Here is a 16,664-nt window from a genome sequence, read left to right as displayed (position 1 = left end):
AACCAGATAAGTGATGAGAATGAAGAAAAATATCAATTTGGGGATAATTGGTTGATCCAATACTAAATTCTCTGACCTAACATTATAAGAATTGTATGGTTGACTGTAAGGAGAATGACAAATTTGATCTGGGAGTTAAAGGGTTAAAGGTACCTCTGATGGGGTTTACAAACGACATACATGGAAGCAAATAAGCTGGAAATCCTGTCAGGTTTCCCTGACAGCCAGGCTCAAGGCTTCTGTTGTCCACCATCAGTATGAATAGATTAAACACTGCTAATATGAAGTGAAACACTGATGTCTCTGAATTTCTTCTGAATTTATTGTTGACAAACTTTCAATAATTTAATTGACAAGGTTTTTTAAGTATGTGTCTAATAAAATTACCTTGAGTGGAATCTAACACAATTGACACATCTTCCTTAACAAAAGCTTGAGGTGGATCAAATTGAAAAATTCAGAAATAGTTTTTTATTTCTCATTAGAGAAATTGTGCCAAGACTTAATGTGGGACACACAATTCAGGACTCTTTTAACCATTTCATGTCCTTATTTAAAGGTGGTCATACCCTTAAAAAATGAAAAATATATTCCTCTTGAGCATGGGAAAAGGAAGAAAAATTAACCCAAATGGATAAAAGTAATGGAAAACTTAAAAAACCCGACCCCAGTTGTTGGAGAGGTGGATAATACTATCCAATGGATAATTCTCTCTCCAGTGGATAGCACAGTACATTTTGTTAGCACTGATCTACAGGATAGCAATTTATCTGTTGGATAGCATTATCCACCCTTTGAATAACTGGGCCCTGGCTAATAAAATACCAACTTCAACTGTTTAGACTATGTAATCTACTTTATCACAGATAAAAATATGAAAGTGTATTTTGACATGTGGATGGTAAGTGTGTTCCTGAACAGTTCAGTACTGTACTAAGACATAACTAAGACCTTATTAACCTTTTCCAATAGTAGATGTGGATGTATGTGATTCTTGTTAAACAATTTCTTATGTCTGAAAAGCTAGTTGTTAACTGGAGATTTAGAGTTTAAAGAAAGAAAATATTTACTTGGTAATACTTAACTAAAATTAGCTGCATGATTGTGTTCTGTACTAGCTCATCTGCAATTCAAGACCAATTTACACCATTAATTTTTTTTTTTACCTCTGATGTCGTCATGGGTGATTTGTTGGTTAAACTACTTTCCCTTTTTCATCAATTCTCTCATTTCTTAAGTGTTTACATGCAAAAATCACAAGCAATAAGTGCGCAGTATAAATTGATCTTAACACAGACCTACATTTGATAATAACTTTATGAAAACAAATAAATTAATAAATTAAATTAAAATGCTTTTCCCTTTAAGTCAGAAGTGGTGAACTTCATTGGTCACTTTGGTCATTGACTAAAGATGTTAAAGACAACATATTAAATCTAATAAACTAGATACTAGCCAGTCTTCTTTTAATCCCTTACCACCTAACATTGGTATGTATAATCTCCATACTATTCTCTATAAATTTCCTAGGGGTGCTGAAAAGGAGAACTTGTTTAACAATCAAAAACTTCTTTAGTTGGTGATCATTTCTCTTTTTCTTGTGATCCACATGTGTGACTTAGGGATGATAATGTAAGAGGAAATTAGATGGTGATCACTCTTTTTGGTCAAAGGGCTAAGTATTGTCTCCTCACTACAAAACTTGGAGAAAACCTGACTGTCATCTCCAGCTTCAAGTCTACCTTCTACCTTGAATTCATTTTCTAAAATCTTTTCCATTCCAAAACTTCAACTGACATGTCTTGGATATTTTTTTATTCAAGTTCAGCTAGTTCACCTGTAACCCACTATCCTGGTATCTAATACCTACAGACAAAACTTATTTCTTTGGGTACCTTCCTCTCTTAGGTGTGCGTGTGATTTTAAAAAGAAATTAGCTTCTAAACACTAGTGTTTGATTTCTGATTGCCCTCTACAGGCTTGGGTGTGTTATCTACAGGATTATGAGCATAAAGAATTACTGCATAAGAAACAATAGCAATGGCAACGAACGTGAAAATATCAACTGGAATTCCAAAGATAATCCAGCACAATACAGCAGTGAACATGATCTCTAGTGCACTAGCAAAAGTCTTAAGAATAGAATTCAGCTGCTTCAGGAACAATGCTGTGGTTATGCCAATGCCAGCATTATTGAAAATAATGGCCAAAACTTTACCTCTGGCAATGGATGCTAGGCTTTCTCCAGTAAATGCATCAGATAATGTGCCATTGTACCAGAGAACGGCAAAATTACACAAGACTGAGTCTACATACATGAAAAAATTCTGAACCATAAATGGCACATCACCACCTTTACCCTTTAACAAATACTCATTATAAACACCAGCAAAACAGGAACAAAACACTTGGACAAGGATTAACAGAAGATGAATGTCAAACTGTATGGAGAAAGAGCTACTTCCTGCCGCAAGGTTCTCAAATTTGATCTGCTTGATAATACAACCAGATGTTAGCAACAGCAAAGATACCCACTGAAGCCCACTCAGCTTTTTACTAAACAATATCTGCAAGAAAAAAATACAGGTAAGTTCTTAAACCTTTTAATTCACAAGATCTGATCAATAATTCTCTCTTCTAAGTGGATTAGGTCAAATCTATCCTCAAGCCCAGCAGCTCTTGCAATTCAAGCTGATCCCAGTTTGCATAGTATAAAGAAATTAAGAGTTCCATTTACTGAATCACCAAGTTTTAAGTTTAACCCTTTAACTACCATGATCTCATAAGTAATTCTCCTTACTGTCTGCCATACAGTTCTTGTAATGTTAGTTTGGAGAATTTGGTATTGGATCAACTTATTATCCCTTAACTGATTAACTGGTATTTTTCTTTATTCTCATCACTTGTCTGCTTGATATTGTATTGATATTGTAGGGAGAAATTTTGTCTCGGTCACTCATGGGAGTTAAAGGGTTAAGTAAGATGAACATTTAGGTTCAGAGCTCCGAGCTGTTACCTTTCTGATCACCATGACTAGTAGCAAAAATTTGGAAACAAAAGAAAAACTTTTTCTAAATCCCAAAACACATTGTGGCATAAGTTTCCTTTTGTAAGGTGAAGGACCAAATGAGAATTTGAACATATCCTGACAGACATGGATAACAATGTCTCATTTATAAAAAAATCAGAACTTGCATCTCTTGGTTGAAAAGAGGCACTGCCCTAAACAAGACATGAAATCACAATGGAACTCCCCTGAAGGGGACGCCCTCAGGGACTGACAAGTGTCCTTTGAAAAGAGAAGTCTACTGGATTGATGTTAGGCTGGAGTTTGTTAATAATTAATCACCGAAAAAAAAAATTAATGAGTTGAGGTGTTCCAAAGGAAAGCTTTCACTATTAGTGAAACCAAAATCTTGATTTGCCGCACTATAGTTTCATTACTAATTGCTTATGGGCAGAAAACCCTTAAGGAGGGAGTAACTTCACTGATTTGTTGTTTCACTGAAAGGTGTAAAACTCTAAAAATTATCTGAAAACAAATATGCATGTGGAACATGTGTTAAAACTAATATTGACTAAATCATTTCCAAAAAAAATTGGCAAAGCAACCATTCTATATTAGAAGAATTCTTCCACAATTTGAAATGCTAATTAGGTGGTTTTTCCCATGACTACATATGAAATCTTAAAGAATGCTCAATTTCTGATTTCTAAGCAAAAGAACCATATTTGTCAGATTTTTTAAAATTTCCCCAAAGAAAAATTTCCCTATGTCCAAAACTCATCAGCTTTGCCTGGAAAAATAAAACAGAAAAGAGATTATGATAGATTAAACTCAGTTATTGCCTGCATTATTACCTGAAAGATAACTCCAGTTACCACAACTCTAAACTGCAGCAGGAGGTAGTAAGTTGTTGGGTCATAGTTGGCTAAATTCACAAAAGCCAAGTTGTTGTAGAGACAGTACATGAAAGAAGGCACCACATAAAGTACCAGCACTAGAGACAAAATCAGAGAAAAGAGGCAACATTAAGCATGTGTATATCTTTTAAATAAAGCTAGTCTACATCTTTATATTTCTCCTCGACAAATAGATTTATCTCCAAGAAAGTGCCATAGTGAGTGGTATATATTAACATCAGATGGGAAAGATCTCAGGGAAAAAGGTTAACAAGTAAATTTTTTGCTAATTAATTTAAAACAAGTTGATGTCTGTTTGACAATTTACAAGATTTCAAGATGCCCAATTTACAGTGTCAAGGCAAGGGTCTAAAATCAAAGAAAATACTCGTGTGCAGGTAAATTTTCAATTACCTTTAACACTGATTTCACACAATCACCGAATAATCTCAAATTTAATCATTTACTTTGAACTTTAGGGGACTTCTAGCCACAACAGGACTATTTTAATTGTAAGGATAAGAAAAAAACAGAAAAATACCTTTAACATTAGATCGGATATGCTGCAAGAACTCCCCGAAGGTTGATCTAAACAGAAACAAAGCGATTTCAATTTTATGGTGCTTTTCAAGTGTGTGCTTTCACGCTGACAACAACACCTTCACAGTACACATCCAGCTGATCACAATATACAAACATATACAAGCCTTGCAGGATATTATATGCATGTAAAACTGCTTTACAACACGATATGTTTAATTATAATTTTAATACACCTACGTTTGAAGCTGAATTCCTACGGCAATTATGAGTTTGACGAATTCCGTCAGTAGAACCACAGTGACAGTATTATACGAGTAGTGGTTGCTTTTGTCTTTAGTTGCTGTAACAAGGATGCCTGTCGGAAAAAAAGCGGCCAATATTAATTACTGTGACACATATCGAGCATAACAAAGAATATATTGTACTATACCACAAATATCAAGTAAGAAAAAGCCAATACTGCGAAATCAATTAACGAGGTTTTTTTGTTTATTGAGAATAAGGAAACGAATTAAGTGTGGTAAGTTAGCCCACAGACCTTGGCTTATAAATAGGGCCATGTACCCTACGAAAATCAAAAAGTGTGTTTTCGTAGGAAAGAGGTTTTTGAGGTCTGAAATAGATCCAAGTCCTCGTGAAGACGGCATCGTTTTCATTGAGCTTTGGTCCGTTGACGAAGCCATCTACAGTTGTTGTAACTCGCTTATTGTGAAATTTACGAGTGAAGGGGTGGGGCGAGTAGAATCATGGGAAGCTCTCCCCAGGTTTCATCCGCTCAATTTCCATAGCAACGTTTCTCGGGGAGAAAAGCAAAAAGAGCAAAAATGGCGGACTTACTGAACGCAGATGGAGAGAATCCTAAAAGGACACTAGTATTTGTGAATCATGTGGATTTATATACTGGAAAAAGTATAAGCAAGGTGAGGGACATGCTGTTGCTATATCTGTTTCGTCTGAAGAACCGGAACTTGAAGCATCTGGAGCAGCAACTCAACTCTGGATTTTTAAGACACAGAACTCTTTGGTCTTTTTATCAAACAGATCTGACTTAGATGTGTTGTGGTGCAGGTTTTCTGCTTATTAACAAGCGCTTTAGTTTGGAAAAAATGTTTTTTTCTTTACTAGTCGAGTTTGCAATCAATCCCCGTAGCTTTAATTTAGTTTTGATATCTTTCTTTACTTTTCGTAGATATTGACAGAGTCTGTGGTTGGTGCTACAGCTGAAGAAGATGAAGTTAATGATGATGAGTCTCAAGCTAGTGGACAGCCCCAAATTCCAAAGGAAAATTGTTACAAAGTAGTTGGTACTTTACAGGATCCAACCCAGCACAAACCAAAGTGGGTTGATGAAGTCTTTGAGGTATATATGAATTGACGTCAGCCTTATTTCTTAGCTAAAACCTTTCTAATTAACTTTCAGTTATAATGATTTATATTATATTACACATTTGGATGTATGTATACTTCTGTGATCTGTCCATCTAATCATCTGTTAAGTTAAATGATCAGACTATACTGTGGAGTTATCTGACATTGGACGATCTGGCTCTAGTTGTTCAAAAGGAGGGTAATCTGCGGATAAGTGTCAAGAAGACGTAATGCGTTATTCAGCGAATAGAGGTTTATCCAATATATAGCTTTATCCACCCTTTCAACAACTAGGACCTGACCTGTAAAGCGATTTCAGTGGATAACTCTCATGTTTAATCTGCAGTACAATACAAAAGAAGATCTGCTTCCCCATTTACTGGAGTGTGACATTATTGTGTATGACATAACTGGGAGTCCTGATCAGGTAGATGAGGCTACTTGGGCTGTGTCAGGTAATTTGTTATTTGTAACCAATGCACCAGCAATAAATTTATGTGGAGTTTAATTTCTTTACTCATCAAGAACAGAACAACTACAAGATTGGAAATAATATATGAATGACACTGGAAATACAAAAAACATAGGAATTATAAATAACATAGGAAATGCAAAACACTCTATGAAAGGGCAATTTATGAGACAAGTTTGGAGTACAGCTGGCTTAAGAACATACTCTTGATAATTTTTTCAACTTGAGCTCACACCTCTTATTTGCATGATCTGCACGAAGGTCAAACTCATAGGGATAGCCACATGGATTGGGGCCAGGCAGGGGATTAGTTTCTACATTATTCATGTTTTTTTTCTGACTAACCTTCAATCAATTGAATTAAAATTCAGCCCAGCTAAGTTTTAAACAGTGAATGGATAAAGAGGGTTAGTTTTTGACGGAGCTGTGGTACGTGCTGCCTTGGTAGTTTTATTACTTTCAGAACAAATGACCAAGGACTAACACTAATTGTCAGCTTCAAAAACATTTTATATTGGTCAATGTACATTATCAACTCAGGTGATTAAAACAAGTTATCCAGGTTTTAAACAGCCTGTCTTGAGTTCAACTTCTGTACAGGCCTTATTTTTTTTTCTCTCAGGCTTTGTTTTCATCACTCCTTTAGTAGTGTTCATAACTACAATGACCACTCTCATCTTCTTTTAAATCAGTAATCTTATTTGAAGTACCAGAAATTGAGCAGCATCCGTAGAACAAAAAGTTGTCATCCTTAATTCAATCTAAAACTGCCCAGATCACTTACATTGCCTCTGAATAATTTAGCTTAACCCTTTTCCTTCAGAAGTGATCAGCAGTTTAATTATCCTAATAATTTTAGAGAACTTTTATCACACAGAAAATAAGAATTAAGAAAATTATCAAATTGATCTTTGGTGTATTTAGATATGTCATCAAATTCACAACACTCAATTAAGTTATTCAAGAAATTCATTGTTATTTAAGTTAGAAGAAAATTCTTTCAAAACTTTGGGAATGAAGCATTCATAGTGTCATATATATGATCCTTTTGCAGCCCTTCATGCAGAACTGGAGAATTTCAACACATTGAAAGTATTCATTTGTTTATCAACTGTGATGACATGGGCAAGAAGCAAACCACTTGATCCTGTGAGTTTTCATGGTTGTCTTGCTCTTATTCTTTTACAATTTAATTGAAACCTTCAAGCAAAGTACAAACTTAAAAAAAAATGTACACTCTACCCAAAGGAAGTTCACTGTTTCCCTTGGCACTACTATATTCATTGTACAAATTCAAAGTTTCCTGTCAACTAATAGGCCATTTTACAGTTGTTTACTTAGTTGCCAAGCCTTTGATTTGGAGTGAGGCTGAAGGTGACCTGGTTGTGATAGAGACCAGTATCTAGTTAGCATGATAACAAAGTAATTTGCATTTGAAAAGCAGCAAGGTTTGTATCATAACAAGGTCACCCTTAGCCTCATTCCTGTTCAAAGGCTTGGCAACCAAGCACACAACTGTAAAATGGACTATTGACCACACAGTCTATTTCTTGGTTGTGATGTTTTGTTTTTCACCTTAGAGACCATGATATTCCTGCAAAATCGTGAAGGAAATAATGACAATATGTTAATTTTCAGTAATAATTTTTCATTTGCATTCACACAGGATGACCCAGAGATATCATTCACGGAGGATGACTACCGCCGCAGGAGAGCCCATCCAAACTTCAAATCCCACATCAGTGCAGAGAAGCTTGTCATCAAACATGGAAAAACAAACAAGTCCAAGTTTATCACTTACGTTGTGGCAGCAGGTTTAACATATGGATCAGGAGAGGACATCTTTCACTTTCTGTTTAAAACAGCATGGCATGGTCAGGCACCTGCATTGCAGTGTTTTGGCAATGGCCAAAATATTGTACCCACCATCCACATCAAAGACCTGGCAGCAGTAATTGTGAATATTTGTGATCAGAATCCCAAAGTACGCTATCTGGTGGCAGTGGATGAGTCTAAGAACACTCTTGAAGAAATTGTCAAGGTAACTATTGTCTGTGTAATTTTTTGTCAAGTCATTTTTTGTTCCATTTTGGTTCATATATGACCTCTGAGTAATTACTATGAGGATTGAGGAAATGGGAACTTGGCATTAAGGTTTGGTTCTTAGACTTAGCATCAGAGGCAGGTTGAGTTTGTTGATGGGCCTTGTCCTTGTTCTGAGAGTTTTTCTCTGGTTCCCTTGGTTACCTCCTCCCCTTCTCAAAACCAATTTTCCTCTTTCTGATTTTACCATGGAAAAGTGGACAAAAGAGCCATTTTTGTTATTGTTATTATAATAACTGGTTTTTTTTTTCATCATCATATGACTTTAGAGAGGAAAAAGTAATGGTAGGTAGTTATTTTTAAATTGTTTGATGCATTGTTTCAGGCTGTTAGTTTACACCTTGGAAATGGAAAAGTAAAGAATATCACAAAGGAGGAAGCACTTCTTATTAAAGAACTTGAGGTATTATAATCATGTTTTTTTACATGAATTTTTTTTGCTACTGTGAACAATTTTTTGTTGATTTAAGTGCTAGTAATTATTATTTAATTAATATTACTTTAATTTCCTTCCTTTTGAAGCAAGCTGACTTTGACTTGCTCCTAGTCAATCTAAGAATGGATGCCACTTACATAAAAGAGGGAATGAATATCAACTGGGTTTCAGAAGTAAGAAATATTCATGTAACCATTATAAGCCTCTAACTTCCATGAGTGACCAAGACAGAATTTCTCCTTACAATATTATACCAGTGCTGATTTGGTATTCCTCTTTCTATTAAGAGAAGCACAGTCACGTCACATGTATGCAACTTTGATGTTTTTAGTAAAGGTTCTTGTCTTAATATCTTTTCTTCTCACTCTTTTTTCTCTCAACCCTTTAACCCCCATGTGTGATCAAGACAGAATTTCTCCTTACAATATCAATACAATATCAACCAGATAAGTGATGAGAATAAAGAAAAATATTAATTTGGGGAGAATCAGTTGATCCAATCCTAAATTCTTAGAACTAACATTATAAGAATTGTATGTTTGACAGTAAGGACAATGACAGATTTGAAGGATTAACTCTCAAAATCCCCCTACCCTCCAAAGGAATATCAATTCCTGATTTTCTTTTGGAGATTAGGAGAGTGGCTGTAGAGTGGCTCTTAGTTAGCTAAGAGAGTTATGTACAGAGATGCAATCTGTCAGAATTACACAACAATGGATCAACCATTTACAAAGACGTAGAAACATACATATACTACCAGGAACTTGGAAGTGTTAAGATTTCCCAATTATTAAATCCACAGACTGGACTTACAGAGAACATTGATGGTGTCATTAAAGAGTATAAAGAAACAAGGGGACTTTTGGTAAGGTCTCTTGCACATATACAATTAATTTACATGTAAGTACTTTCATGTAGGAGATACAGTGTCCAAATGGTTAGTGAGCTGAACTCTGGGTCTTTTTTCATAATCACTTGTATGGTTACAGACAGAATTGGACTCCACTCAGTCCTGTTACCATTATTTATTATCTTCCTAGAAGGATTTGTAGAGCCAACATTGCATTTTTTTGACAATTCAGTGTCATTGGTATCATTGCTGTACTGGAAAGTTTTCTGAATCTCTTTTATTTTATTTGCATTTTAGCCTCTCAGGGCATGCATCATTGGCCCCCCAGCATCAGGAAAAACTCTGGTTATCAAACAGCTTTGTGAACACTATAAACTTCATCATATCAAAATTCAAGATGTGATTGACGAAGCTGTGGATAAACTGGTAAGGTCATTGCTTCATGGAAATCATATATTTTTATCTTTAACATTGTAAATTTTTTTTGTGTGAAATTGAACTTTTCACAACACGTTTTGGGAGGGTAGCAAATGGATGGGGGGGGGAAAGGTCATACACGTCACGTGCACTTTAATCTGTATTTCAGGCGTCGCGAAATCTCGCCTTATCTTGCCTTTCTGAAAAATTCCCACCTCACGTTTTAATTTTGGGCTTAATCATGCGTCGCGTATGAACAAACACTTTGCCACCCTTTTTTATGACGACGATAAGGTATTAATATAGGGCGTATCCACGAGTTCTTTAATCTCTTTTAGAGCATTCCACACTACAGCCTAGCAATGTGACTAAAAAAGGTTATTCCTGGCCTTTACTTCAACTGTAAAGTGTTCAAAACCTCCTTCTGAAGATCTTGTGATTTAACTCTGATGTGGTTACACTACAAGAAGACTGATGATAACCAAGATACCGATGTAAATCAGACATTAACAATTTGTAGTGCTATTTTTTTTAGCAACGCAGTGCTGCTCGTGCTGAAGCCGAGGGAGATGACGAAGACGATTTAAAGGCGCAAGAAGATCAAGAATTCCTTGAGACTCTTCAGGACAGCAAGGATAGAAATAGTGGTATGAGAACACATGATAAAATCCAGCATTTTTATAGTCTTCAGTAGATATTAGCCGTCGATCGTGCATTTCGAGTAATCTTAAATTTATGTGTCAAACTCTCGGTTAGTGGAAATGCGAAAAAGCGGAGAGCGAATAATGACGGGGATAAGTCAAGAAGGCGTGCGCGAGGCACGTGCGAAATGCGAGTCAAACGGTCGTCCTCTCGCACATGACGCATCCTTCGTGCTTGACTTTGCTCGTTACTGTATGGTGGGGATCAATGCATGACGTGTTCGGCGCGCGCGCCTCGTCTTGATTCTACTCGACATAATGGAGGGGATTAGTCAAGGAGTAAGCGCACGCGAAAGGCGAGTCAACAGTCGTCCTCTCGCGCATGACATGCCCTTTGCGCACACCTCGTGCTTGCCTCTGCTCGACGAAAAGACGAAAAACGCAAACAAAACGAAAGAAGAAGAATGAGAATGCAATGAAAAAAATTCATCGGGATGATGGCTCAGGAGTGCACAATAAAACATTGTTTAGAGCTCTTCCCTTTTTTTTCGTTGGTTTGTTGTATAAAACTAATTTTCATTTTTTTTTTCGTCTTTCCACTCAGCTCGTTATGAAGATCAGTACATAATCAGGTTCTACAAAGACAAATTGCATTCCATGCCTTGTCAAAACCAGGTTCGTTGTATTACATTGTGTGTTAAACTGTATTTAAGTCCTTTAGTCCATTATGAGGCACGAACTTCCCTTACAAAAGTTAGAGATGTGGTCCGATAGACTCACATTGCACCCAAGTGGTTAAATAATCAATTCTACCCACCTTATAGTATCCTACTTACAGTTTTCACTGACAACTGTTGCTTTCATTTTTTTAAATTTGTTTCTTGTTTTGATCACCTGCTTATGTCGTTTTCTGTTATAACTAGGGTTTTATCCTGGATGGATACCCAAAAACATATGAACAAGCCAAAGAGTTATTTGCAGGTATAGCCTGAATTAGGAGATATATCTTGTCTTAGCACTTCATGTCTGCAATACTTGTTGTTTGTTAAGAGTGCAACTAAAAGTGCCTCTCAGGAGCTGATGCCATGCTTTCAAGGCGCTTGTATTAACTTGAAATCCTTCATTTCAAATCACCCTCCTTCGTGTGAGTTTTTTTTCCTTTTGGTTGTTTTTCCCGTCTTGGGAAATTGTGATTTCTTGATTTCCTTATGAGTGAAAGCAATTTTCTGCGTTGCAACAGTCATTCAAAATTTCATTATATCGCTGAATGTACTAGGAGAGCAATCAACTTAATTTGGCGTACTCACAATAAACCTTTCCAAAACTCTGTTATTAGGGAGATATTTTTTGCTTTTTGCTTCTTAACGCAGCTTTTTTTTTCATCGACAAGTCTACGCACAACCCTCCCAAGACCTTTTGCAATCCACTTTCTCAGCCATAACTGTATTTCTATGTAAACTGGTGTTTTTTGCCGGCCAAAGCAATTTTCAACTGAGTGATTGCTTTGGTTTTTCTAGCCATGCTCCGTGATTGGTCTAGAAATCCCGTGCTACCCTCTCAACCAATCGAATGCACGACTGAGACCAAACAAGTCTTCGTCGCTAGCGTTTTCCCGCGCTTCATTCAGTTTATATGGTGTCACTTGGGATTTCTATTGGCTCGTTGTGACATTCCCCTTTATTCTGGTTGACCGTTGGACTACTTGGCTATTATTTTTTTACGACACTCGTCAATTATAGAATGATCAACATTTGATTCTTGTTCTGTTTTTTTTTTTTCAGCTGAAGAGGGGGAAGAAGGCGAGGAGGACTCACCACTCAGTTACGACAAACTCATAATGCCAGGTAAAGTGAGCGCCATAAATGTATCAAGAAATATACCAAATTTGGGCTCGGTCATTAAAGCATCTCAGCGGGAAGGGAGCCTAAATCCTTAAATCTGACTGGCTAATCTCGCGCTCGTAACTGGTCCAGCTTTTTACCATGCTGACCACGGTCTGGAATTTTTCCACCCCATTCGCAGGACAGGGGAGAAAGGCAAACCAGCACAACTGTTTATTTACCAAATTTTACCTGGTTAGTGATGTCTTATGCTGAGCGAGATTTTTTTTCTTTTCGTCTTTGCAGAGGTGGTGGTTTCACTTGATGCCCCAGACGAATTCTTAAAAACCAGAGTGATGAACTTACCTGAAAGTGTCGTCGCCGGTACACACAATACAGAGGAAGGTGAGATAATAACAGCTAAGAAAAAAAGCTAAGAGTGCGTTGGCTATATAGTAAGGTTGCAATTTTGTTGCACAGTTGCGCTCATTTGTGGGGTAAATTCGTCAATGAGGTAGTTTTAATTCGCCTCAGAACGACCGTAGTAGGTACGGAAGGTACCACCGTGGAAACTAGAATCAAGCATCCAAATCGGATCAGAGAATTAAGCAATTTTCAATTGAGTGTCTTAAGTAATCCGGGATTGCTTTGATTTGCTGTACCTCGCTCCATGATTGGTCTAGAAACTCGCGCCACTCTCTCAACCAATCAGATTCAAAATTAAAACCAATCACGACTTGTTCGCCCGCGTTTTCCCGCGCTTTAGGAAGTTTGGTTGGTTTTATTTTGAGTTCTCATTGGCTCTTGAGGGCACTTTCCTTTCTTCTGTTGGCCTTTGTGATAACTTTGGTTTTAATAATGCAACACTCGATCGAAAAGCGCTCTAACATAAGGTGGCAACAAGAGAAGAGACCCGAAAATCATTGTTTTCAACTTTTACCAAGTTATCTAGTAAACGAATGAATTGGTTATGCGGAATGTGTAAGACAGTTGCCTACTTTCTTGTTTTCTTTCTGTTTTCCGTAAAGACTTTTCAACTGTTATTTTTTCTTACGGTTTGTTTTTTCTTGTGCAATTTAAGGTTTGATGCGGCGACTGGCAGAGTTTCGCGCTACAAACACCGAGGACGAGACAGTATTGAATTATTTTGATGAATTGGAAATCCACCCAGACCACATCGGTGAGTGGATCATAGTATTTTGGTCTCAGGGGAAAGATGTTGAAATATTTAACTTGAGAAGTGCAGTATTCACCTCGTCGTAAATGATAAAGTGAAGTTCTATTTACAATCGATGTACAATGTATTTCTTGTGGAGGGGATCCGGTAGAAAAAAAATATGAATTAAAGGGTTGATTTCTTGATCTGATACTCAATTCTATTTTTTTATTTTAAAAGAAATGTATAGGCAAGTTTAGAGGATTGATAAGCAGATCGTTGAAGTTCAAGAGTTAACAGGCATTTGGTCAGCTATGCAGCTAGCCAACACGTTTCAAACAATACATACCTTCTGGAGTTGATTACTGCTAAAATGAATAGGACACGAATAAATAACGGTTGTACAGTTCTGAAGATAAGTTTTTCGCTCTCATTTACCATCAAAAACTTAATCCTTTGCTAGACATAACTCTGGATAAAACAAGAAAAATGACCAAAGTAGTGGAGCAGATCAAAAAGCTGATGGGAACGCCAAGAAATTACGGTAAGAACATAATTGTGAAATCATCCTATATGAAAAATATAGGATAGAAATCAGAAAATAGTAATTCTTTGTGGAATATTTTTTTCGGAATCAGAAAGTTGATGACGGTGAATTGTTATTGAAGCATGAAAAACTTCCTTTGGGGGAGGAGGAGCTGGGGATAACTTGCGATGGATAAGTATGCCATTCAGGGAGAGAAACAGTAGTTTTACTCGAGACCCCTTAGAGTGACCAATATCTTATTTCTCTCTTCAATATCACATCTGAATCAAACATCAAGGTCATGAGAATAAAGGAAATGATAGCCAACCTAAGGATTCGAAGTTCTTGATTGTCAAACAAATTCTCCTTATCAGCACCTTAGGGAATGTACGGTGGACAGTATGGAGAATATGCATACCGATGTAAGGGTGAAAAGCTTAGGTAACTATGTGAGCACAGAAATATGAACTGCATAGGAGTTTACACAAGACCAACAGTGAAGCATTACTTAATTTGTCCTTATGTTTATTGCATTATTATTTTTATTATTATTGTTATTTAGGTCCAACACCAGAAGAGTTGGCAGAGATGGAAAGAATTGAAACAGAGAAGCGGGTACGTTGTTCACATTTTGAGCGCCTTTGGAGAAATTAAATCTATTGAGAAGAAAGGGTGAACGAATTTTCAACTACTATGGCAACCACTTTACATGTTCTCGCAAAAGTTGTACTTTTGCGCTCTTTATGTTAATGCAGTGGTTGAATTTTTAGAGTGGGACTGCAGTCTTTTCAAGGGGGAGTTTACAATATTGTTAAAATTCAGTCTCTTTTTCTTTTTTTTTTTGTCCGTACAGCTTGAAAAAGAACGAAAAGCACGAGAAGAACGTGAAAAACGAGATGCAGAAGAAGCGGCTGAGAGACAACGACGGGAGGAAGAATGGGTACGAGTTATAACTGTTGTTGATGTTTTTTTTTTGTATTTAGCTTTAAGACTGGAACATTTACATGTACGTCTTTGTCAGTCAAGTGAGAAAGTTACCCTTGCTTAACTAACATAAGGAGATAGTTATTTGCCAGTCACGTGCACAACAAAGCTCCTTCCAGCGTTGAGAATTTAATTATGATTACACAAGTCACCTTCCCACCTTTTCGTTTTCGCTTACTTTGTCTGCTAGTTTGCGAGCTTGCCTTCTTTACCATCGCTGTACGACGAGTGTAACACCGAACGCGGTAGATTTAAGACAAGTCGAGGGGAGGTCTACCGGGAGTCTGGCACTAGTAAAATGTATCAGTGCTATATCACTTACAGACCTCATACCGGCTCGTGTTACTAAAGGCCTCAAACTTATTCGTGTGCGAAGACACGCTTGTATTGAAGCCGACTCATAATGACGGCCTACTCGAAAAATGTTCATCTGCATATGCCAGTGGTTGAGCTTACACTAGCATCGTACCTCTAAAAAACTCCTCCACAGCCCGGAATTTCTTAGTTTTAAGTAATGGATTTTTTTTTTAGCGTGTCCAATTGTCAGAAGTGAAACGTCAGGAACAGGAGTTATTAGAGAACCAGTCCATTCCCCTGAGGAACTATCTCATGAAGCACGTTATGCCGACACTGGCCCAAGGCCTCATAGAATGCTGTAAAATGCGCCCTGATGATCCAGTCGATTACTTGGTAAGTTCTGAGCCAGATATAGTGTCACTGAGTATGTATTCCAAACTTGTATTGGTTTTGCTTCTGCGTTTGTGATCAGTCAGTGATTAAGGACCACGTGTCAAATTCCTAACCAATCAGATGCCAAATGAATCAATGAATCGCGACATTTCCCTTTGATCTGATCGGTCGTGGGGATTTATTTTGTTTTGTCTCAATGACACATCTTTCTTTCTTTTTTTCTTACTTTTATTTTAGGCTGAGTATTTGTTCAAGAACAATCCACAGATTGATTAGACAAGCGGGGAAGATCCAATCAACGATAAAAATTTTGTACAGTTGGATGGCAAAGGAAACTCTTCATTGCTGTTCGTTTTTATAGATATACAGCCCATGCTTTAGTTTAAACCGTGTCGAAGAAATCATGGAAATTTTAGCAGTTTTCTTTCCTGTAAATAAGTATCACAATAAAAGTTGTATTCAGTTAATGTTATCTGCAAAAAATGTTGTCCTTGACTTTAGTCGAAACATAGTTAATCGAGGGGACTATGGTCGAAAGGACCAAGCTTAAACATCTCTTGTTAGATACCTCATCTTTGTAGTAATAGACTTGAACTGAAGAGAAATCAGATTCAATTTTCTGTGCAGCCAACACAGATGAAGCCAGACCACCCACTTTCGCTGAGGTTGTTGCGAAACAGCTGAAAATCGTTCGTTACTCTGCCTCTATTTAATCAAGCTTTACGCGAGCGAAGGCAAATGAAGAAATTAGGCGT

General features: G+C 37.0%; 2 protein-coding genes across 2 annotated transcripts; one reads left to right on the top strand and one right to left on the bottom strand.

The window, feature by feature from the left end:
- Nucleotides 1-304: 304 nt before the first annotated feature.
- On the bottom strand, nucleotides 305-5,154 carry LOC131782693 (UDP-galactose transporter senju-like). Its single transcript, XM_059099432.2, has 5 exons — nucleotides 4,985-5,154; nucleotides 4,684-4,801; nucleotides 4,445-4,491; nucleotides 3,862-4,001; nucleotides 305-2,567 (listed from the first exon to the last, which is right to left on the bottom strand). The coding sequence occupies exons 1-5, from the start codon at nucleotides 5,127-5,129 to the stop codon at nucleotides 1,941-1,943; spliced, it is 1,077 nt and encodes a 358-aa protein (XP_058955415.1). The 5' UTR covers nucleotides 5,130-5,154; the 3' UTR covers nucleotides 305-1,940.
- A 100-nt stretch (nucleotides 5,155-5,254) lies between these two features.
- On the top strand, nucleotides 5,255-16,376 carry LOC131782680 (adenylate kinase 7-like). Its single transcript, XM_059099421.2, has 20 exons — nucleotides 5,255-5,366; nucleotides 5,636-5,806; nucleotides 6,161-6,269; nucleotides 7,341-7,435; nucleotides 7,953-8,327; nucleotides 8,715-8,792; nucleotides 8,912-8,998; nucleotides 9,628-9,690; nucleotides 9,973-10,101; nucleotides 10,628-10,739; nucleotides 11,338-11,408; nucleotides 11,657-11,714; nucleotides 12,515-12,577; nucleotides 12,860-12,958; nucleotides 13,635-13,733; nucleotides 14,173-14,253; nucleotides 14,798-14,850; nucleotides 15,089-15,175; nucleotides 15,751-15,909; nucleotides 16,147-16,376. Exons 1-20 carry the CDS (start codon nucleotides 5,271-5,273, stop codon nucleotides 16,183-16,185), a joined length of 2,124 nt encoding a protein of 707 aa, XP_058955404.1. The 5' UTR covers nucleotides 5,255-5,270; the 3' UTR covers nucleotides 16,186-16,376.
- The last annotated feature ends 288 nt before the right edge of the window (nucleotides 16,377-16,664 follow it).

This window comes from Pocillopora verrucosa, chromosome 7 (genome assembly GCF_036669915.1).
Source record: "Pocillopora verrucosa isolate sample1 chromosome 7, ASM3666991v2, whole genome shotgun sequence".
Classification (NCBI taxonomy): domain Eukaryota; kingdom Metazoa; phylum Cnidaria; class Anthozoa; order Scleractinia; family Pocilloporidae; genus Pocillopora; species Pocillopora verrucosa.
This window is presented reverse-complemented; position numbering and strand designations above follow the sequence as displayed.